Source organism: Erpetoichthys calabaricus, chromosome 9, assembly GCF_900747795.2.
Source record: "Erpetoichthys calabaricus chromosome 9, fErpCal1.3, whole genome shotgun sequence".
Taxonomy (NCBI): domain Eukaryota; kingdom Metazoa; phylum Chordata; class Cladistia; order Polypteriformes; family Polypteridae; genus Erpetoichthys; species Erpetoichthys calabaricus.
The window spans coordinates 192,738,749-192,763,278 of NC_041402.2; the positions used below are offsets into that span (position 1 = coordinate 192,738,749).

General features: G+C 41.2%; 2 protein-coding genes across 3 annotated transcripts in view; one reads left to right on the plus strand and one right to left on the minus strand.

Moving 5' to 3' along the window:
* Positions 1-16,351, plus strand: part of LOC114657708 (uncharacterized) — a 161,832-nt gene extending 145,481 nt beyond the window's left edge. For both annotated transcript variants that reach the window (XM_051932308.1, XM_028809586.2), the window contains exons 2-3: positions 6,760-7,973; positions 16,112-16,351. In XM_051932308.1, coding sequence (XP_051788268.1) covers positions 6,833-7,973; positions 16,112-16,320 — 1,350 coding nt within the window. In that variant the 5' untranslated portion in view covers positions 6,760-6,832 and the 3' untranslated portion in view covers positions 16,321-16,351. The remainder of the gene's footprint in view (positions 1-6,759; positions 7,974-16,111) is intronic.
* LOC114657709 (uncharacterized) overlaps positions 1-24,530 on the minus strand; it is a 284,979-nt gene that overhangs the window by 194,301 nt on the left and 66,148 nt on the right. The gene's annotated exons all lie outside the window — the stretch shown is intronic.

Genomic DNA, 24,530 nt, shown 5'->3' on the forward strand with positions numbered 1-24,530 from the left:
AAAAGTGGCCGACAAATTAAACACTAAGTAGTGTGCATTGTACTTCCTGAATGCAGCATTTCATTTCCTATTTGTCAGATTAATTATTATTATGTCATAATTCCTGATCAAACGTGAGCACAAGGATAACATGGGAACAGCTTAAAGTGAAGTACAAGAATATACTTCAAACTGGTAAATATTGGTATATAACTATTTAAACAACTGTTGACATAAAGAATCATATATAATATAAAAAACTTAATTCTAAAGCTAATAAGAAGGCAGACAAGCAAAAAACAGGTGGAGGTCCATGCGGTCCAGACCTAACCCCTGCAGAAGAGTTGGCTCTCCAGAAAAATGCCCATCACCCTGTTTGAGGGCATTCCAGGGGGAAGCTCCTCCTCAGAACCAGTGGCAGGATGCAGTGGTCACTTCATTTCAGGTAAAGGATGGTCATTGCATATATTTGTCGTCAATGTGTGCCATAGGTATGTTCCATATAGCCCTCTTTTTTTTTTTTTTTTTTTTTTTTTTTTTGTTGGGTCAGTTGTCGGGAATGTCATATCCCAAGAACCTGTGTCTGACCAACAAGATATTAACGAAGGTCAAATATTTCATGAAGACACTGTGTCTGATTATTCATCAGGAGGAGAGGTACATTTTCCAAATGTTTGATCAAACTCCACTCTGATCAGTCCCATGTGCCCCAATCACATTTAGAAATCCTGGTAATGAGAATGTTAGGCTGATTGTGAGATTCTTTATGGACCTGTGGGTGTTTTTGCCTGTGTGTTACCTACCTGCAATGGCATGAAACGCCTCTTTTATTGTCTGCACATGCAGGTGTCCAGGAAACACTATGAAAACCCGAAGGAAATATTTCAGAGCCAAACAGACTTCACGAATTGCCTGGCAAAGCTGCACTTTGTTAGATTTTCCGCATCGCCTACAGTATATAAAAATGTGCCGCATGTAAATAACCTCAAAGCAATGCCTACTGTCTGTGTGGTGGTGAGAGCCCAACTTCGCGGAGTTTGACTTCGAATATAAGGTGCTAATAAGTCTTTGAGGTACAATATTCCCCCTCCGCTAAAGTGGTATCTTTTGAAAAGAATTTCCTCTTGCAATAACGGATCTTGCTGATCGCGCAAAACCCTCTCTATATGAAATTCTCTTCATATAATTTGCGCACCAATATCGATTGGTCGCTCATTCATGAACAGCGAAGCCCTGACTGGATGACTTCCACGCACCGTCACCGATTACGTGTGTAAACTAATCCTTGTTTACGTAGAACAAACCTGCTCCGAGCAGTTTTGAGGATTAGGATGTATTTCTATGACAACACTTCCAGCAAGAGTTTCGAGAAACCGACAGATCAGGATCAGGCCAAATCATCAACAATTACATCCGGCTAAACGACTAATCCATGTACGAAAAATACCCCCCTGGAGCTGCAGCAAAAATCCAAGCTTAGTGGTGTTTTCCATCTTAAGTGAACATTTTTTTTTTTTCCAATACCAATCAGTTAGTCAGCATTTACGACACTTTACCTGAACAGCAGTTTTCTAAGATCTTGATATAATAATTAATTTTTAAATTGGGCTGAGAGATGCAATAATGGATACATGAAAAATTGGGATTCGGTTTCCCGCATTTGTTTATTATTCAGATGAAGAATTATTATGAGTATATCAACGTCAACTTCATTTGTTCCTTTTTTTTCTGATTTGTGCCAGCATCACAGTGACGTGTGGTGAGGCTCATGGCTGGTGAGGCACTGACTTCTTCAGAGTGAGCTTTACAAATATATGAACCCAAAAGAGTAGCTTATTCACTATTCAATTGGCAGCATGTACATAAACTACTGGTTATGTTTCATATCTCTTCAGCATTCTTTACACACACACACGCAGGTAAGGCGCATATTTGGCGAAGAGAAAACGTTACATTTACAGCAACGAGAGAGTGGAGAGAGTGCATTTGCTCCTCACCCTCCATGTGTTCTAAATTTCCAATTCCACAATTCATACTCTTTTAATACAAAGGAAAGTATAGAGAGGTGTACAAAAAAAAAAACTAATTTTGATTGAAAATTGAAATATTTTCTTTTTTTAAAAAGCTTTTATTTCTGATACTTTAATCAGTTTTTAATACAGACTGTTCAACAAAAGGATAACGAGAAAAAAAAATTAAGGTCAAATTTTACTTTTTAAATATTGGATCATTTTTTTTCTGTCTGATCCCATTTTTTTATAAAATTGAAAACCGTTTATGCTCTTACCTTTTTTTATTTGTAAATGAAGTCCATGAGCCTAACCTTTATTCACGAAAATGTCACGTTCTTGTACAAGTCCTCCTTATTTTCCTTTAGTTTTAAAAGTCTTAATCTTCCATTTTGCCAGTCAGTAGGAACAAAAAATAAAAATTAGATGGTTGCAGTGCACTTGACTTTCTGATATCGCTAACTTATTGGCACAATGCGCATCTGTTGGGCTCACATGCGCCCCCTTCAGGGAGTCACGGTACCGTCTGCCTCACCTTGTGCCTTTTCACTGCAGCTTGATGTCCAATCAGCAAGACTAAGTATGTTGCACACATTCATTAAAGATATCGGTCGGACTGTGGAAAGTCGCGGTGTATAATAAACGCGTTCTGCAAACATATTGGTGACATACAGAAAGACAGAAATGGGCACGTGCCAATTGCAGGCATCAACCCCGTGTGTGAGGGAGAGCGCAGTCCGAGGGGAGGTGAGGCTCATTGCTGCCTTACCTCACATTTCTCCCATGTATTTGATCAGGAAATGCGGCAATTCAGAGATTGTGACTATAAAAATGATTAAAAATTATTGGAATCATACAGAAAACAAATTTATAGCACAGCCCAGTGAACACATTTATTTTATTTTTTTTTTTTTCATGATGATCGGTGAAGCTCTGCCCCACTTGCCTCCCCTGACCACATGTCCCTGCAGCATCATCGGGCACAGGACAGGAATCCTCACTCAGTTGGCCCGGTTTTATGTGTCAAACCACCTACAGTAAGTGACTTCAGCATGTGTGAGAAACAAATGTCAGCATCTGGGCAAAACCCACAGGAATGAGAATGTGCTGCTCCACATACACACACACACACACACACTGGCCGCAATGTGAACACGGGTGTCTCCGATTGTGAGGCCACAGCCCTAACCAGGGCACCACTGTGGGTCCCATTTTCTTAAATGAGTGACGAGATTATTCAAGTATGTTTATAATGAATACTATAAAAGGTTATAGTTTATTTATTTTAGCAAGGTTGCATGTTGTTGTTTTTATCTGTTTTTGGATTCTTAGCCTATAAAGTGTGTTATTTTGGTTAAGGTGTATGCCACCTCCACAATTTTTAATTATTCATTACTGTGATTATTATTGCATTTACTTCCCTTTCTTATGATGCAAGGGGCACATTTACTTAAACACCCTGGATTTCCTTCTTTCATTGCACCAGAATGGATTTCGCCCTTTCAACAAAATGCAGATGGGATGCATCAACGGGTAAATCTACTTCCTGTTTCTTAGCGGGCTATGGCTTGTGTTCATTCAACTTCTGTTTTCACCTCCAATAAATATTTGCTGTGTGAAAAGTATTATTGGATGACACTATACAATAAAAGTCTCAAAACTAGACAATAGACAATATGTTCGTGAAGGAATTCTTTTATGAATACCAAGGGAAGTTAGCCTACTGCCATGAGAAAGTTAGCAAACAGTTTACGCTAATCTTGTTTCAACTTTATTCTAAATGTTTGCTTGTTCCATTTTGATAGACAGCCGTATATTGTGATACGGAAAAAAAACAAGATAAATTAACTGTAATCTTACGATATAACTCTACCGGTTGTACGTTTACCTAGCAGCTATTTATCTTTATGTTGGTTTCATATGTTTTTTGATGATTGTTGGATGTGTTTTATTAAGTTCCTGTTCTGAATCGTGTAGACATCCATTTTCCAACCTGCTGAATCGGAACACAGGGTCACTGGGGTCTGCCGGATCCAATCCCAGCCAACACATGGCACAAGATAGGAAACCAGTCCTGTGCAGGGTTCCAGCCCACCGCAGGACACGCACACATTAGGGACAATGTAGAATTGTCAAGGCACCTAACCTGCATGTCTTTGGACTGTGGGAGGAAACCCATACAGACACGGGGAGAACATGCAAACTCCACGCAGGGAGGACCTGGGAAGCAAACCAGCAGCGCTACAACTGTGCCACCGTGATACCCTTGTGCAGACATAATAATAATAAATAACTAGGGGGCTTCCCCCCCGTGCTCGCTTCGCTTGACAACCCCCATGTTTGGTTTTCCGGATACACACTTTTAAGATTTTTTTTTTTTTTTTTTTTTTTTTTTTCTTTCACTTTTATTTCAGAACTTCTGTAAAAACAATATTTAGAATCTTTGGAGTCCCCATATGCTGAATCTTTTAAATGAAGTCAGTGAGACATGTGTTTATTGACTTTGTACCATAATTCTGAGAAACATCAAGCAAATGACACCTTTTATTGCCAGAGTTGCCGCAAAAGCTTGCATATTGTAATCTTTTTAGTTAGCCAATAAAAGGTGTCATTTTGCTTGACTTTTCTCTACATTCATAATGGCTAACACAGTACAACACCCTAGTACTACTACCATAATTCAGGATAGGTTTCTCTGTTTTTGAATTTTTGCACAGACAAAACGATCTTCATCATCAGCAGTTAATAATTTTTTTTGCAAAGTAACCAATAAATGCATGTGAGGTAAACCACATTTTTGAAATTTTTTGACTTAAACTTCAAAGCCTTACAATATTTACATACTTCTGACATATCACCTATTTCCATATATTTGATGTTTATTCGCCTTTTCGTTATGTCTCCAAGTTTTTGCGCTGTTCAGTCTTTTTTTTTTGACATTCGTTTTTTTCTACTTTCATATTTTGTATCTTGCTCTTCATGTGTATCGTGCCTACGTTTTGAGTTTTTTGAATTCCACGGTTTTCATTATCTCTAACCTGCTCTGCATGTGTGTGGCCCCCCTTATTTTTAAACCTCTTGATGTTTTACTTTGTTTTTTACTCTTTTATTTCTGACCTCGCTTTGTCCTGCTTTTTTTTTTTTTTTTTTTTTTTTCTCCCCCCAATAACACCTGGTCCGTGGTGATTATTTCCCCTTTTTCGAGTAATAATTTCAGTTTGTTTGCGCTACTGTGATCTTTTTTTTTTATACTTTCTAATTTTCCTACTTTCATATTCTTTACCTTACTCCATGTGTATCACGCCAAGGTTTTTTTGAGCCTTTCGAATTCCACTGCTTTTATAATCTCAAACCTGCTCTGCATGTGTATCGCGCCAACATTTGTGAATGTCTTTATGAAGTTCTACTTTTATCTTTTACTCTTTTTGTCTTTTAATTCTGAGCCTGAATGGACGTGCTTTTTTTCAATTTCACTTGTTACGGGCTGATAATTACTTATTTTCTGAATTTGCATCTAGATTATTGTTTTTCTTTTTTGCTCTTTTTTTTCTCTCCAACGCTTTTGAGTCTCATTTCCCCGTGCTGCTCTTTCTTTTTCGCTTAGTCGTCGACATTTCATTTATAACATATTGTCCTTATTTGCTTTATATGCACTGAGAACCTGGGTCTGTGTGTGCTTAAATCATTTAGATGACCGAATGTTTTGTTGCCCTGCTTACAACCAATATAAAATAAGACGTGTCTTGCAAGAATCTCATGTTCTACGTCATTGCGAGACGGTCCTGGGTCAATCTCTTGGCACAAAGTCTCATGTTTAGGGTCCCCGTGAGAACGCTCCGTGGCCATTCTCTTTCATCTCGCGGGTCTTTTAAGTGTGTTCCGTGATATTAACGTGAAGATCACTTCTCGTCTCCCGTCTTTCTCTCTCAGGATTTTTTCTTATAATAGAGAGAGAATTCTTTACATTTACGTTGCTTATGGGCAGAAAGGCCTATACACATGTCTAGATGAGTCTGAATATGACAAGGGACGCCACTTGATTTAATTGAATCGACGCCCAGAGAGTCAGACTTTATTCACGTCTCAAACTTTACATTTTTATTAACATTTGTGATGGTGTGACAGTGCCATGAAAACTATAAATGAAAAATATATAAACATTTTTTTTTAACATTTTACAAAGAAACAGAATAAATGAAACAACCTATAGTCAATTGTGTACTTCATTTACCAAGGGTGCAACAATTTTAAAGATTACCATTTAAGAAATTCCGTTATTTCCTCAGTTTCTCCACCCTTCTGATATTCTACATCATTACGTCCCCTACGTGCTGAATGATTTTGCAGTCATTTACACAAATACCACAGAGCTGATAGTCGACACACTCGGAGTGACTTTTCTACCATAAACCGTTGCAATAAACAAGTTTGTTTCAATAAATAGTTATTACCTCGATTTTTTTTTTTTTTTTTTTTTTTTTTTCTCGTCCCCCTTATAGATATCTAGGTTGAGAAACACTGCAAAAACTGAACATAGCGGGGCACTGCTGTACAGGGGCTCTCCTTTCACGGCTCTGCCATTGTGTAGCGTAACAGGAACTGAGTTTACCCGTCTGACTCCCTGAAGAAAAAATGTGTCTAACTGCGTTAAATGAAGCGACTTTCAGGGTCTTAAGCAACAGCTTTGAGGTTTGAGTGATAGAGGTCCTACATTTGCCTTCTGGTCCATGGCTGACCTTCCCAATCTAACTCTTCTTTCTACTTTTTTTAGGTTTCTCTTTTGTCTTCTGTTCGTGATGGACAAAAAGTCTTGAATCCACAGAGAGATCGTTGTGACAGCAGTCATGAATTTTATAAAGTGGATGTTGAACAGCCCTCGACGACTCTGTGTGATTATCTTACTTCTCTTCACTTTGTATTCTTACTTCATATTTATAAAATTTCCACCGTATTTTCAGCTCGTCTTTCGCCAACAAACACACGCCGGAAGCCCCCAAGGATTCATTTTGTCAGTTTATTTTCATGAAAACAGTAAAGCAGCAGGGAACATCACAGGAGATGCATTTCGGATTATGGCTGTCGTGAGCACAGACACACACAAGGACTACCACTGCCATGTTGAGTGTGATGGCCATGTGGTCTCCACAGAAGCACATCCTGAAGTCCACTCCATGGTTTATGACTTCCCTTACAGACTGGTGGACTTCCTGTGCCCAAACCCATGTGGATCGGCTGGTGGTTTGACTAAAGTGACTGTGAATACACACGATGACCAGGGGCTCTCAATGTCTGCCCTTCAAGCCCCTACTGCCCATGAGGGGGCGCCTCAGCGTGACTTCACTGCCTGCATTTCAGTCTTTACCAATTACAGCAGAGCACATCTCGTCCAGCTTGTCCACATGTATCAACTGCTGGGGGCTGAAAAGGTCTTCATTTACACAAACAGTGGCACCACAAAGGCACAGAAGGTACTGGCTCCGTTCACTATGGAGGGCTGTGTGGAAGTCATCGACTGGAGAGTTGGTCGTTTTTTCAGTGAATCCAACTGGCAGGATTTCCTAAACGATATTCAGGTTGCTGCTTGGAGAGACTGCATTTATAGAAACTTGGGCACCAGCCAGAAGCTGGCACTGTCCACCTCAGGGCAAACCAACCTTTACAGTACAAGCAACACCTGGGCAGGACTACTGCAGTTCTTTGTGAAGGAGAACTTCACTATTGGCTACCTGGAGGTGCAGGACTGTCACAAATCCATACTCTCCTCTTCAGATGTTGGAGAAGAACAGGAAAATACAGAAAGACGACAAGCAAAGTGTGGTCGCCCATCCAGCAGGAATGCACTAGGAGTGAACACCACCTTCTTTTACATCTCTCTGGCCAAGGATTCAAATGTTGGTGAATGGCCTTCTTTCTTGGCACAGTGCTTTGTGAAGGAGCCTCCTCAAGGGCAAGTGGCTGTTGTCAGGATGAGAATTCAAGAGAAAGGTGAGGACATTTTGACATAAGGGTCCCCCATGAAACACTTCAACTCCAGTGTTCACTCATTGGTTTGTTTCTAATTCAGCCTTTTTGTTTCTCTTATTCAGAAACAGTGATGAGTGAAGCTGTTGAGTTTCAGTTTTCAAAAGGTTCTGTGAAATTTACACATTTGTTTTAGCCAATTCTTAAAAAATTTTTCATAAAGTTTTTAAAGGTGAAGAAAGAAACATTGCCCCCTAAAGCCTTGTTCGCTGTTTTTGGTTTCCCTGCAATTTTTTCCACCCACAGTGGCAAAACACAATGAATCCACAGCACACCATTATAATCAGTTACACACCATTGCAATCAATTCCATTTTATGGCTTCTGTTCACATCAGAGTGCAGTGCTTTTAAAAAAAACCACGACATGCTGCATTTTTTCCATATGAAAGCACACCAAAGTGCACCTTTCCATGAAATAAAATCCTCTATATTGTGTCCTGCCCTGTGTATTTTCATCCCGTTCATCTGTCCTGCTTCTTGATTCCTACAGATGAAGCCCAAAGAAATGCAACCTCCTGGGCCACAGACCAAGAATTGTTTCTGGCTCTGTCATTTCTTTACGATTTGCGATTTCCAGAACTGTCATCATAATTGGCAAAGCAAGCACCATACAACCAGAACAACAAAACAAATCTCAATGCTGATATAATGAGTGCATTTTATTACTTTTATTATTTTTATTATTAATTTGAGATAGAAGTGAAAGGCACAATATATTTTTTAAAATGATCTTTATTGATCAAATAGCAATAAATCAAATGAATATATAGCAGGTAACATATAAAACCAAAATTTTACAGGCTACTGTATCAAAGGAGAAACAATTCCCTTGAAGTCCATATATAACATACTATTACTTAAATTATTTTAAAAAGACCCCAAAACATTTCCATTCTTCTAATTTACAATTCAAACCTTCTGAACCCATATCAAATAAGCATTAAAAATTCCCAAATCATAACTTCAACATAAATATTATGTTAGTTTGATTAATTCAACTATTTTACATCATACAAGAAACCTAAAAACAAATAAAACTTAACGTCTCATATTCATTTTTAGTTCTCCATCATCAATTGAGCAAAGCACCCCTTTAGACTTATTTAAAAATGTTGTGGGGGATTAATGTATTCATCAATTTATAATCCGTGCATCCATCCATCCATCCATTATCCACTGCTTATCCGAGGTCTGGTCATGGGGGGCAGCAGCCCAAGCAGGGAAGCCCAGACCTCCCTCTCCCTGGCTACCTTCTCCATCTCCTCTGGGAGGACCCCGAGGCGTTCCAGGACCAGCCGGGAGATATAATCCCTCCAGCGTGTCCTGGGTCTGTCCCGTGGCCTTCTCCCAGTGGGGCATGCCCAGAACACCCCCCCCCAGGGAGGCGTCCAGGAGGCATTCTAACCAGATGCCTGAACCACCTCAACTGACTCCTCTCAATGCGGAGGAGCAGCTACTCTACTCAGTCTCTCTCGGATAACTGAACTTCTCATCCTATCTCTAAGGGAAAGTCCAGCCACCCTGCAGAGAACTCATTTTGGCTGCTTGTATGCGCGATCTTGCTCTTTTGGTCACTACCCAAAACTCGTGGCCATAGGTGAGGGTAGGAACGTAGATCGACTGGGAAATCGACAGCCTCGCCTTTTGGCTCAGCTCTCTCTTCACCACGACAGACCGTTGCAGGGCCCGCATTACTGCGGATGCCACACCAATCAGTCTGTCAACCTCCCGCTCCATTCTTCCCTCACTCGTGAACAAGACCCCGAGATACTTGAGCCGCCTCCACTTGAGGCAGTACTGTGTTTCAACACGGAGAGAGCATTCCACCCTTTCCGGCTGAGAACCATGGCCTCGGATTTAGAGGTGCTGACTCTCATCCCCGCTGCTTCGCACTCGGCTGCGAACTGCTCCAGTGAGAGCTGGAGGTCTCTGTCCAATGAAGCCAACAGAACCACATCCTCTGCAAATAGCAGAGATGAGATTCTGAGGTCACCGAGCAAGACCCCCTCCACTCCTTGGCTGCGCCTAGAAATTCTGTCCATTATAACTTATGAACAGAATCGGTGACAAAGGGCAGCCCCTGGCGGAGTCCAACCTCAACAGGAAATGAGTCCAACTTATTACCGGCAATGCGGAACCAAGCTCCTGCTCCTCCTGTACAGGGACTGGATGGCTCGTAACAACGATCCTTTTACTCTGGGAAGCACACCCCTCAGGATGCTTCAAGGGACATGGTCAATGCCTTCTCTAAATCCACAAAACACATGTGGACTGGTTGGGCAAACCTCCCATGCCCCCTCCAGGATCCTGGCCAGGGTGTAGAGCTGGTCCAGTGTTCCACGGCCGGGACGGAATCCGTATTGTTCCTCTTGAATCTGAGATTCGACCATCGACCGAACTCTCTTCTCCAGCACCCCTGAATAGACCTTACCGGGGAGGCTGAGGAGTGAGATCCCCCTATAGTTGGAGCACATCCTCCGGTCACCCTTCTTAAAATGGGAACCACCACCCCGGTTTGCCAATCCAGAGGCACTGCCGGCGATGTCCATGCGATGTTGCAGAGACGTGTCAACCAGGACAGCCCCACAACATCCAGAGCCTTGAGGAACCCAGGGTGAACCTAGTCCACCCCAGGGGCCCTGCCACCTCAGAGCTTTTTAACTACCTCGGCGACCTCAGCCCCTGTTATGGACAGGCCCACCCTGGAGTCCTCCAGCTCTGCTTCCTCTAAGAAGACATGCTGGTGGGATTGACAAGATCCTCGAAATATTCCTTAAACTGGTCCATAACATCTGCAGTTGAAGTCAGCAGGGCCCCATCTCCACTGTACACAGTGTTGGTGGAGCACCGCTTTCCCCTCCTTAGGCGCCTGATGGTTTGCCAGAACCTTCTCGGTGCGGACCGAAAGTCATTTTCCATGGCTTCCCAAACTTCTCCCATGCCCAGGTTTTTGCCTCTGCAACAGCCGATGCCGCCACTCGCTTGGCCCGCAGGTACCCCTCCGCTGCCTCTGGAGTCCCACTGGTCAACCAGACAAGATAGGACTGCGGTATGCGAGGACAGATCAACAGCAGGGCAGACCTCCGTCTCCGTGTTTGCTGCTCTGATCGAGTTGTTCATCCGATTTGTAATCTTTGGTCATGAATGATAAAATAACTCTGAATTATTCTGACCGACTTGACCCCCAGTATTGAAGATAGCACTGCAGGGTCAATAAAAGACTTCTTGCTGTCATCATAAATTTTGGACAGTGTAAGTATTTGATGTGTGATGAGTGTTTTAATAAAACTATCACTGAACAACAGAGGACATGAAAGAGTTAAAAACTGAAGGCTCATCAGCCAACCAACCAGATGTAGCAAAGTTTCCTTTAAAGACAAAGTAAAACATTAATAAGACTCCCCTGTAAAACTGAGGTAGGCTGGACAGGTCCATTTTGTGAATGTTCATCACCATAAGTTGTCTATCAAAACCTAAGCCTCCCACTCGGTGGAAGAAACCCAACACCAGCTCTCTCCAATTCAAAGGGTGATGGACAAAAAAAAACTTTCTGCATAAACTGAAGTCTAAATTGCACAACTTTAGAGACAATGTCAATGAGCCCCTGACCACCCTTTCCAAAGGTAAAAAGATCACACTTTGTTTAATCCAGTGTAGGCCATCCCATACAAAATCAACCACAAATTTCTGGATTCTATGTAAAAGCCCAGGAGGAGGGTCCCCACTCGCAAGTTTGTGCCAAAGCATAAAGGCTATCAAATTAATTGCAATCACTCGTCCCCTGTAAGACAGCTTAGACACAATCCATCTCCATTTGTTCAATCGCGTGGTTACTTTATCTAAAAAACCTTCCCAATTACTTTTGTCCACCCCTTCAGCACACATCACCACCCTGAGATATTGAAAACACCTTCTGTACCACTTAATTTCTAAGGGCAGATCTGGGAGTGAACATGCTGTCCAGGAGCCAAGCAAAAAAATGGTACTTTTGGCCCAGTTGATTTTTGCTGAAGATATTCTCTCAAACAGTTGTTGACATGAGATTAACATTTTAATGTCATCATTTGACGTGACAAAAATGACAACATCCATCAGTGTAGGCCAAATATTTAAAATGAACAGTTGTGCAAATAGGAAAACCCACACCCTGCAGTCTGCGACTTATCGGACGTAAAAACGGTTCAATTGACAAAGCGTAGAGCATTCCAGATAAGGCACAGCCCTGTCAAATTCCTCTCTTTACTGAGAACGGGGCACTCAAAGAGCCGTTGACTTTTAAAACACCAAAAATATTGGTATATAAAAGCCTGCTTGTATTTATAAAATTTTCCCCAAATCCAAAGCTTTTCAGCGTATTAAAGAAGTATTGGTGATCTACTCGATCAAAAGCCTTTTCCTGGTCTAGGGACAGAATCCCCAAATCAACCCTGCACAGATTGCATGCTGAGATAACATCCCGCAATACAAGTATATTGTCATGAATTGACCGGTCAGGCACACAGTACGATTGACACAGTTGAATTATGGAGTCCATCACACTCCTCAGGTGGTTGGCCAAGGCCCTTGAAAAGATCTTCTAGTCTGTACACAATTAGACTCACAGGACTCCAGTTTTTGATTTGACACAAGTCTCCTTTTTTTGGTAGCAGAACGATGACTGCTCTCCTGCAGCTCAGTGGTAATTCACCAACCTTAATACTCTCCAGAAATACTGTAAGCATGTCTGGTCAAAGCAGATGCCAGAACTGCTTATAGAATTCAGTTGGAATCCCGTCAACCCCCAGAGTCTTTCCAACATTTAAATTAGACAGCGAGTCAGAGAGATCTGCAGATTAATCTCCGTGTCCAGATGTAGTTTTACCTTTTCTGAAATTGTCGGCATACCTTCCAAAAACTCAGACATTACAGCCTCATCAATTCTTTCATCCTTGAATAAATTCTTGTAAAAGAGACCGCAAAGTCTCTTATCTCCCCTGTAGTGCAGAGTTCTTGGCCATCTGCGTCGCGGAGCATATGGATTGTCTTGCTCTGTGCTTCCTTCTTTTCAAGACTAAAAAAAGAAACCTTGTGGGTGCGTCCAGGTGATTCCGATTCTGGAAGCGAGACCTCGCTAAAGCTCCCTGAGCATGCAACTCCAGAAGCTGAGACAGTGAATGTTTTTTAGCCATTAAAATCTCCGTTGTCTTTATCAAATTGTTTTTAAGAGTAGCATGTAGTTCAGTGATGTCTTCCTCCAGGCTTTTCATATGATCCACACTCCTTTTTGTCACTTGCTTGGTGTATTGTTGGCAGAAAGCTTTAATCTGTATTTTCGAGATATCCCACCATTGTTTGAGGGAAGTGAATTAGATTTAGTGAGCATCCATTGCTGCCAGAAAATTCAAAGCACTGAAGGAAGTTTGAATCATCCAACAGGGAAACATTGAATTGCCAGAAAGACTTACAGAAAAGTTTTTTAGAAAAGGTGAGGTTTAATGCTACCAGAGAGTGATCAAAAAAACCGAAAGGACAGATATAAGTATTAGCGACTAATTAGATAGACAGTGTGGAATATGGCCGGCCGTTCATCGCGGCCAATACCCCCAAGCCGCCAGGTGGAGCCCTGCCTGCAACACTGAGGTGCCCTGAGTTCCAGCAGGGCATCATGGACAGTGGAGTTTTTCATCACAGCCCTGTTGAATACCATGGGAACCTCCAGGGGACGCTGCAGGAAGACCTAGAGACTTTTGTTTCACCTATAACCCGGAAGTGCGTATTAGTCACGGCGACAGAGCGAATGACTCACTTCTGGGTTGAAGAAAAGGAGTTTTTATCTGACCCGGAAGTGTTAACAATCACAAGGACAGAGAGAAACCCTTCCGGGTCAAGGACTATAACAGGACTATGGGAAATCCCAGACGTCAAGCTGAGCTGGGTGGAAGGGTGGCAACGCGTCTGGGAGAGGAGGATTGGTTTATTGTATTGGTTATTAATTATTTGAGTATTGTGGAGAGAAGGGTGCTTGGTGCACAGTATTATCATAAAATAAATAATTGGATTTTTATCTGGTGTCTGACGTCTGATCTGAGGGTTCAAGGGGACGACAGTGCCTCTATCTTTCACAACAGATAGATAGATAGAAGTGAAAGGCACTATATGATTGATAGATATATAAAGTGAAAGGCACTATGCGATAGATAGGTGCCGCACACTCTCTTATAGATAGATTTTTATTTGTCCCAATTGGGAAATTTGGCTTTTTATAAAATTTCTTTAAATAATTAAATACGTAAATAGGTAGATAAGTATGAGAGTAAGTAAATATACATACCCTTTGGTCTGAACACACACTAGAATGACTGCAAAGCAGGAAAATTAAAAAGAAAGAAAACCTCTGACTTGGCAGTCCTAATCCCAGTGTGGCACTATAAAGATGTCTTGCTGTGGGTATGAAGGATCACCCATTGTGTTTCTTGACACGCTTCTGCTGAATGATCCGTTGGCTGAAAGTCTTCAGTTCTGGTGTGTCACAGAGAGGATGTGTAGCTTTATTCACAATGGCACTCGGTTTTGTTTTAATTCTCTCTTCCTCTATGACCTCCAGGGAGTCCAGAGCGTTCCTTATAAATGACAATGTCCTTTAAATTAGCTTGTTGATTTGGTGGGCTCTCTTGAAGTGATGTTACTAGCCCAGCACATCACACATGCCGTTACAGAGTTGTAGAAGATGTGAAGAATGTCGTTTCCCACATTAATAGCAATGCAGGTGTCCTAGATAAGAGTCTGCTCTGCCCTGTGTTGTTGAGTTCCTCTGTATTACGAGACCAGTACAACCTGTCATTAATGTGGACCCCCGTACTTGTAGCAGTGGACCGCCTCTACATCCACTTCTTGAATGATGACTAGTTACAGAGGCTCTTTGGTGATGTGATAGTCAAATGCCAGTTCCTTGGCTTTGCAGGCGTTATGTTGCAGACAATTCTCAAAGTTCTCTGCCTGACTTCTTTCCTCCATCTCATCCCCCTTATCAGTACACCCCATAAGTGCAGAAGACGACTGAGGATTTCTGCTGGTGACATGACCTGCTGTTACATTTGTAGTTAGAGGTGTACAGAGTGAAGAGAAGTGCAGACAGGCCTGTTCTTTGTGGTGCTCCAGTGTTATGTCATCTGTGCCCTTGCTTAGACAATGAAAATGTTGTGTTAAATCCTAAATCATTTTCAAAGGTATACTTCCTGTAGGTCAGTGTCTCCCACTGTCTGTATTTATAGCTAATGTTCCTTTTGCCTTGCGTGTAGCACTTTTCTACATCTAATTGTATTTTCCAACGTTTTGCCCAGATCTGAAGCTTGCTCAGGTCATTATGAATAGCTTTTGCTCAACAGTGTCCGCCCCATACCCCCCAATTTAGTATCATATGCTGAATCTCTCATCATTCACAAGTTTATTGACTCTACTGATGTCAATGTCATGAATATAAGTCAAAATCTAATGATCCAAGGGCAGACCTCTGATGGACTCCACTGATGACCACACTCTAAGTAGAGCAAATTACTGAATGACCTGTCCAAGACCAGACCTGGACGTGTTAAGACAAAGAAGCATCTTTGGATTCCTTCTAATGTCCTTTTGAAGACTTTGAAAAGAATACCAAAGTGCAACTTCATCAACTTGCTGAAGTCATATTTGAAACATCTACACAATCGCATATGTTTAGCCAGCCTCTCTTTCCAAGGTTTATGGGACACAATGTTGTATTTGTAGGTTGTGCGAGTATGGCCATCGCACTGAGGACCATGAGGAGCAGGAGGGCCCATGGTGACAACATGGTTGTTTTTTTTTTCCCTCAAGGCTTTATTATTAATATGCTGGCCTACTTGACATCAGAATGAAAATGCTAATGGTACCAAAGTTCTGACCTTTGACTTTGTGTTAATGTTGACGGTGGTCATTTTCAATTCAGTTACATTACTGGGTGTGCTTATTTTTTTCAGTAAGTCCCATCAAATTCCAGTTACACACTGGAGGAGAGTAGGCCTTGACAGATAGCTTTGTCAGTTAATTTCCATTTCAAACATATATAAATATACTAACACTACAATATGGGTTTTATTTATTTCAGAGAATGACCCTCCATTGGTCACTCCTGTGAATGGCACCCAAGCATTTGTCATTTCTGCATTTTATGATGACCGACAGCAGCAGGACGTCATTCGAATCCTAGGAATTGTGAAGCGAGATCAGTATGAAAAGATGAACACAACATTGTATTGCCACGTCCAGTGTGAAAGCGCCCTTCACATTGGGCCTGCTGAGGTGGAAATTCATTAGTGAGCACTTTGACTTTCCATACGGAGCCACAACATTCTCTGCAAAACCATGTGGTGTCAACGGCAATGTCCAGTGTGACTGTGAGTACAAGCATGGAAAGCAGACCACCAGGAGTCGCTTTGAAAATTCAGAACACTAAAGAATCTCGACCTGCCAAGCTCCAGCGGGATTTCACCTGTGTGCCTTTCCACGATGTTCAACTTCAGCAACGTCCTGCAGCTCATTCAATCTCTAGAGATGTACCGACTGCTGGGGGCCGGCAAGGTGGTCATCTACAAAACTAACTGCTCTGACCAGGTTCAGGAGGTGCTAGACTACTATACCAAAGAAGGGTTTGTGCAAGTGCTTAAGTGGACGATAAATTTGTACCTTAACCAATCCACAGGCTGGCTCTTTCCCAACCACTTAGGAGATTTGCACTATCATGGCCAGATCGCCGCACTGAATGACTGCCTGTACAGGAACATGTACTCCAGCAGATACTTGGTTTTTATTGACCAGGATGAGGTCATTCTACCCTATAAACACGAGAACTGGAGAGACTTGATGGACTACCTAACGAAGGCAACTGGAGCTAACATCTTCTGGTTCACCAAACACTGTCTTTCCAGCTGATTCTCCTGCTAAGGACCCCTCAACCCTACAATGGAATGACATTAGTGGAATAAACCTTTTAGAGCATGTAAGAAGAGAGACGAAAGTTAGGAGGACCGTCGGCAAAAAAAAATGATTATAGATCCCAGAATTGCCTACAAAACATCGGTACACTATCCACTGGAGAATTTTGGAGTAAGACATGAGGTGAATGAAACAGGTTGCCTTATTGTTCCACTGCAGAGAGCATGCAGAAATTACAGAACAAGATATGACCAAGGATCTCACATTATGAAGCTCCACTGAGTGTAAATGTGAACAAAGTGCTGAGCAAAACTGTAAGAAGGTAAATAGAATGTCATATCTGATGTTGGTCAAACTGATAGGCTTTACTTTATGACGCACCTTCTCTAAAGTGAAACAATACCTCAATGGATTTTAGAAACGTAGATTGTATGCATGTTAGTCCAATGCTGCGTTTTCTTTTAATTATCATTGAAGTACCAAGTACACATTAGATCAAGGAAAGCTTTTGATTTTATGGTAGATTAAAATGAACAAAAATATGATCTTCCACTTGTCGACTATGCCCCCACTGTAAACCCCAACTTAGCTCAGACCTGTGAGGCCAAAGCAAAATGAATGAGATTACTTGAGATACCCAGAGACATGGAATCCACCTGAGAATTAATACTGGTTTAGTCACCAAACTGTGTGCTTTTTACTTTCTCATATATATGAAGTATCGGGAAAGTATTGTAATTGTCCAAAAATTCAACCTCGAGATTTTGATAAATCTGTTTTAGAACTCCGAGTCTGAAAATACAATTTTTGGAATTATGTATGTGTGTTTGTGCATGTAAACACGAATAACTTGAGTACTCTTTCAGTTAGGACAAACAAAATTTTGCATTCAAGTATTAGGTACAAAATGTAGATTTCTATCAACTTTTGAGCTACTTCAAGTAATTGGAAGTTGTACTTGTTTGTTCATGCAGCTGCAGAGTCCGATTTATTAAACTTTTACAAAAATTGTTCAATATATTAAATTGATTTGATTTGTTGTTGATGGTCGTTTAATGTACATAATTTAAAAATATGATTGCCTCAAATATCCATCCCCCCATATAGATAGATAGATACTTTATTAATCCCAATGGGAAATTCACATTCTCCAGCAGCAGCATACTGATACAATAAATAATATTAAATTAAAGATTGATGATCATGCAGGTGAAAAAACAGACAATAACATTGTATAATGTTAAATGTTAATGTCCACCCCCCCGGGTGGAATTGAGAGTCGCATAGTTTTGGGGAGGAACGATCTTCTCAGTCTGTCAGTGGAGCAGGACAGTGACAGCAGTCTGGCGCTGAAGCTGCTCTTCTGTCTGGAGATGATACTATTTAGTGGATGCAGTGGATTCTCCATAATTGATAGGAGCCTACTGAGTGCCCCTTCGCTCTGCCACAGATGTCAAACTGTCCAGCTCCATGCCAACAATAGAGCCTGCCTTCCTCACCAGTTTGTCCAGGCGTGAGGCGTCTTTCTTCTTAATGCTGCCTCCCCAGCACAACCACCGCGTAGAAGAGGCGCTCGCCACAACTGTCTGATAGAACATCTGCAGCATCTTATTGCAGATGTTGGACGCCAGCCTTCTAAGGAAGTATAGTCGGCTCTGTCCTTGCACAGAGCATCAGTATTGGCAGTCCAGTCTAATTTACCATCCAGCTGCACTCCCAGATATTATAGGTCTGCACATCTGCACACAGTCACCTCTGATGATCATGGGGTCCATGAGGGGTCTGGGCCTCCTAAAATCCACCACCAGCTCCTTGGTTTTGCTGGTGTTCAGTTGTAAGTGGTTTGAGTGGCACCATTTAACAAAGTCATTGATTAGGTCCCTATACTCCTCCTCCTGCCCACTCCTGATGCAGCCCACGATAGCAGTGTCATCAGCGAACTTTTGCACGTGGCAGGACTCCGAGTTGTATTGGAAGTATTCTGAGTATACCAGAAAGTCTAGGGGAGGCCACTCCCGATTTTCTAATTTTGTTGTCCACTCTGATTTTGCTATTATCTTCTTATCCTGTTTTCCTGGCTTATTTGGCCTGCCCATTCTCCATCCATGGTAACAGGTGAAAAATCATAATAGAACAGGAAAAGTGGTCAGCCAGCTATACAAATTGATATGAACTTCCCAGGACTTTGTGGTGAACATGTTTTTGGATTATTCTTTGTTCTTTCATGGAATTCATTTTACTTTATAAATTTCCTTCCTTACATTGCATTCAGAAAGTATTCAGACCCCTTCACTTTCAACTCCATTTGTTGTGTGTTGAAGATTTTATTTTTAATTGGATAAATTTGCCACAATCTGAACTGAATAACCCGTAATGCCAAAATTAAAACTTGTGATCGAAAGGGTTGCAAAATTATTACAAATCAAAAGCTGAAATTTCGTATTCATCAAGTATTCAGGCCTCTCATTCAATACTTTGTAGAAGTCACTTTGGCAGCAGTTCCAGCTTCTTCTTGTTAGTCCTTAGTCTTTTGCATACTTGGATTTGGATGGGAAGCATCTTCAGGTTTCCCCACACGTTTCATGGGGTTTAAATCTGGGCAAATCAAGGACAATCAGAGAATTATCTGGAAGTGACACTGGTGTGGTCTTGGCTGTATGGCTCGGGGCCATAAACTGTTGTCCCAGTCTGAGGTCACATGCACTCGGAAGGTTTTCTTCAAGGACCTTTCTGAGATTGGCTGCATTCATCCTATCCCCCAATTTTGACCAGTCTCCCACATCCTTGCTGCTGACAAGCACCTCCATAGCATGGTGCTGCTACCACCAGGCAGGTGATGAGCAAGACCTGGTCTTCACCAAACATAGTGCTTGGAGTGTGTCCAAACTGTTTAATTTTTGTCTCATAAGATCAGAAAATCTTCTTTCTCATGTTCGCGGAATCCTTTAGAATGCCATATACCTTTTATTCAATAGTGGCTTCCATCCTGCCAATCCACCATGAACATCTGATTGATGGAGTGCTGCTGAGATAATCATCCTTTTGATGGGTACTCCAATCACATCAGACAACTACTGAGGCTATGTTAGAGCAGTCACTGGGTTCTTGGACACTTTCCTGAACAAGGTACTTCTTGCCTGGTTACTCAGATTTTGCCAGAGTAGTGGTGGTTCCAAACCTGTTCCATGTCAGTTATTGAGGACACTATGAGAACACTGAAAGCTTTAGAAATGTTTTATGCCCTCACTCTAACCTATGCTTCACCACAATTTGATTGTGGAGGTCTGCAGAGAGTTCTTTGGACTTTATGGCTTGGTTTTTGTACAGACATGAAATATAAATTGTGGAACCTATACACAGGTACAGTATAAGTGTGCCTTTTCTAAATGATGCCAGTCAATTCAATTGGCCACAAATGGACTCCAATCAAGTTCTAGAAACATCTCAAGAAGAATTAAAGCAAACAGGATGGACTTGAGGTCAATGTGGAGTGACACAGAAAAAGGTCTGAACACTTCTAGGAAGGAGAGATTTCAGTTGTAGATCTTTTAATACATTTGAAAACCTTTCTAAAAATGTTTTCCAGTTGTCATTATGGATTATCCAGTTGAGACCGAAAGAGTAAAAATGACAAATTTATCCATATAAATCTTCAACGCATAAAAGTATGCAGAAAGTGAAGGCGTCTGAAGACTTTCTGAATCCACTTCACTAATCTCCTAGTCATCTCCATTTTTTCCTTACTGTCTCTTGTGAGTTGGTATGGATTGTTTTTCTTGAACAGATATTCTGTAAGTACTTTTTTGTAAGTATCTTTTTGCCTTTTGATCTCATTTTGCGTTTCTTTGGTTCAGATTGCCTTTCAGAGATATTCAGTTATCTTTTTTGCTCTTTTAACTATTTGTGCTTTCTTTTTCAATTTGTTAAATAAATCTTTCCTTTATTAAAGATTCTTTTTAGGGGATTCTCTTAGAGCCAGAGTTTTTTAAGTTTCTCTCCCTTTTTTGAAATATTTAGCGTCTTTCCTTGGATTGTTTTTGAACATTGTGCTGTGAGCTTCATTTGAGCCTCAGTAGGCTGAAGCTTCCCACTTGCCTAGGGTCAGGCTTCCCTTTGGTTGAGATCTATACTGGGGCATTCCAGGTGAGATTCTGGCCCTTTTTTCTGTAGGTCTTTTTGAAGTCCTAGACCATTTCTCAATCTTGTTGTACCAGAATCAGAGCCCTATGTTATCTAGTGAAGTTCCCTTCTCCAATTGGGAGGATCTCCCCACCTAATTGTGCACATCATTGGTTCAAATCAGTTAAGTTAATTTGTGTAAAAAATTTTTTACTGAGTGCAGGCACAAAGTGCTGTGACAAGTGCTCAGGCAAAAATGTTATCCTTAAATCCTTGCAATCTGTGGATTCTGTACCCATAGATTTGATAATCTGTTGTAATGGCAGTGTAACCCATTTTGCGACACTTGTGCTCTAATCTCGCCTATTCACAGCCATGTGCAGCAGAAAAAAAATACTTGGAGGCACTCTGCGAAACCTGACATTGAGCAATAACAGGTCTGTGATACCCTGAGATGTCCGGCCTGCACGCACTTCACTGAATGGATCAACGTGTGTGTCTGCCTAGTGCTGAGAGGTGTGGGGTAAGCCATTGAACTCCATTCATGATAGGGACTGGGGCTTTCCCATGAATGAGGATTTCCCAGTAAGTGCAGGTCATAAACTCACATCGATTAAATCCCAGCTCTTTTTACACATCACCTGATTAAATGGTTTAGTGAGGTCCTCAGATTGAATTTGATGATAAAGGAAGTAGAAAATGGTTACAAGGCTTCTGTAGGTGAAGCTGTGGATCATTACCAATCCTCAAGGGCATCCCACTGACCCTGTCTCCCCAGCTGGTCATCCCACCTAACCTAACCCATACGATCAAAGCTTCAGTATAGAATTATGAAGGGAATTAGTCCAGTGGATTGAGACTGTGACTTTAAAATGAGTTCATCAAGAACATGGGGATGCAGTTGGAAGCTTGTTAAGGGTAAATTTTGCACTAACATTAGAAATTTTTTCTTTACACAGAGAACCACAGACACTTGGAATAAGTGACCAAGTAGTGTGGTAGACAGAAGAACTTTAGGGACTTTCAAAATGTTTTTTTAGAAGAATTAAGTGGATAGGACTGGCGAGCTTTGTTGGGCTGAATGGCCTGTCTTTTTGTCTAGATTGTTCAAATATATCTTTCTATAGTTTCTATATCCCTGGAGTTTTTCAGAAAAGTAACCACGGCAGATAACGAGAATTGACTGAAAACATTTTAGAAATAACTGAACAAAAAATTTTCACACATGAAGACACAGATTTGTTTAAATACGTGGGAAAACAATGTAGTTTGGAACTGATTAACATCAATGCAAGCCAGCAATATTCATCGATTTAATTCTTTCTTGAAGTACGCCCAGTTGACATCTTCTCACTGCTCCAGATCATTAACAACCAGCAATACTTGGTCATAAAATTAAAATGAGGCCCTTTGAAAGAAGACAAGGAGTCATGGCTGTTAATGGTGTTTGTGCTGGGCAGTTGTGTTGCTTTATCTGTGATAACCATGTCTGCCCAAACTTTCATTTTGATGCTGACTCTTCCAACCTGTTCGATTACAACTAGAAAGAATTGTTGAAAATTTCTGGGAATTTGTCTCAGTGTTACAGCCACAGAGACAACAAAAAAAAAACACAACAGCAACTCCTAAAATATCACACATGTGACATCGCCACAACAATACAACAGCAGCAAACCACACTCTTATACACAAATTAATTTTCTCGCTTCAGTATTCAGTCGCCTGGACTCTTTCACCCAGTGGTATCTGAGCATTTCATTTGATTGTTAAAGCAGATGCTCTTTGGTGGTCCTGCATTACCATTTATTTCCGTTCTATTCCTTGTTGCGCTCATCCCATAGCCCAGCGTCCGTGTCTTTTGCACAAGTTTTTGCTCTTTCCTCTCCTGACTAAATTCTTTCTCTTTTGTGCACAGATCTTACCCTCTTCTGATCACACCTATAGACGACATTGACGTCTTCATTGTCTCAGCCTTTTATGATGGTAGGACATTGCATGAGTTGCCATCGGACGTGATCCGTATTATTGGAATTGTAAAACGGGAGCTGTTTGAAAACCAGAACAGGACACTTCACTGTCACATCAGGTGTGAGAGTGCTATTCATCACCGTTACGTTCGTGTTCACCTCCTTGATGATCACCATGGCTTTCCTTATGGTACAGCTGACCTCCTCTGCCAGAACCCATGTGGATCTGCTGCTTTGACCCAGGTGGCTGTGAGTACCAATGGTGTAAGTATCTTGTCTGAAGTCTATCTGAATGTTCATAATTCCAAAATTATTCAACCTACTGGTCCCCAAAGGCACTTCACCGTGTGTATTTCAGCAATGGCTGGTAATTATGACAATGTCCTGCAGCTCATCCAGTCCATTGAGATGTACCGCCTACTGGGGGCTGAGAAGGTCTTCATATACAAAACTAACTGCTCTGCTGAGGTGCAGAAGGCGCTGGATTACTACACCGCAGACGGGTTCTTGGTAGTCTTCAACTGGACTGTGGATTCCTACGTTAAAGCATCTGAAATATTTAATCATGGCCAGAACACAGCCCTCCACGATTGTCTCTACAGAAACATGTACACCAGCAGGTACCTAGTTATAAATGATATTGGGGAAATAATTCTTCCATATAGACATGACTCTTGGAAGGATCTGCTCGACTCCCTCAGGAGTGAGAATCCCAGGCTAGGGAATTTTTATGTTCTCAAGTTTCGTCTTTCACCCCATCGGCGAATTGGAAAGGGAAAATACCACTGGAGCGAATGAGGTAGGAGGGTCGGAGTCTAAGAAGATCATTTTAGACCCACGCCTGGTGCGAGAGGTGCTTAATTCAGAATTAATGGGACGGGTAGAGGAGGTGAAGGAGGTTAGTAAAGATGATGCTCTGCTGTTTCACCTTGAGGATCACAGAGTCAGTCCAACAGGAAAATATGAACCGAGAATACTACAATTTGAATCTAAACTGAAAAAGAATGTGAATGAAATGCTGAGCAAAACATTAAGATGAGCTGCTTGTGTTACACGGTAAAAAAAATTTGTCCTTTTCCAAATTAAAATTTTCTAGTGACCTGTTGCACTCAAAAATTTTAGTTCACCTAATTAAAGTTGTGTAAATGGATTATTTTGATTTGTGTTGACATCCTTACCATCTTGGATCAAATAACAATAATAAGTTGTGTCCGTTAAATGTTTGGTACTCCTCAAATCAGCTTATTGTTCTAATTACATATTGTATGTTGTATTAAATACTGTTGTTTAGTTAACTACAAAGCCAGTATCAAAAACTAAACACAACTGTAAATGTTATGCTCTACAAATTAAAACTAATGCAGAATTTATTGAATAATGCAGAACAAAAACAAAATTCTTTAAATGTTTTATTGACACATCACTTTAAATTATTAACATCATTTATAACTTTGCAGCTGCAATATTACTGTGCATTTAAGCTACACAGAAAGAATGCTTTATGTA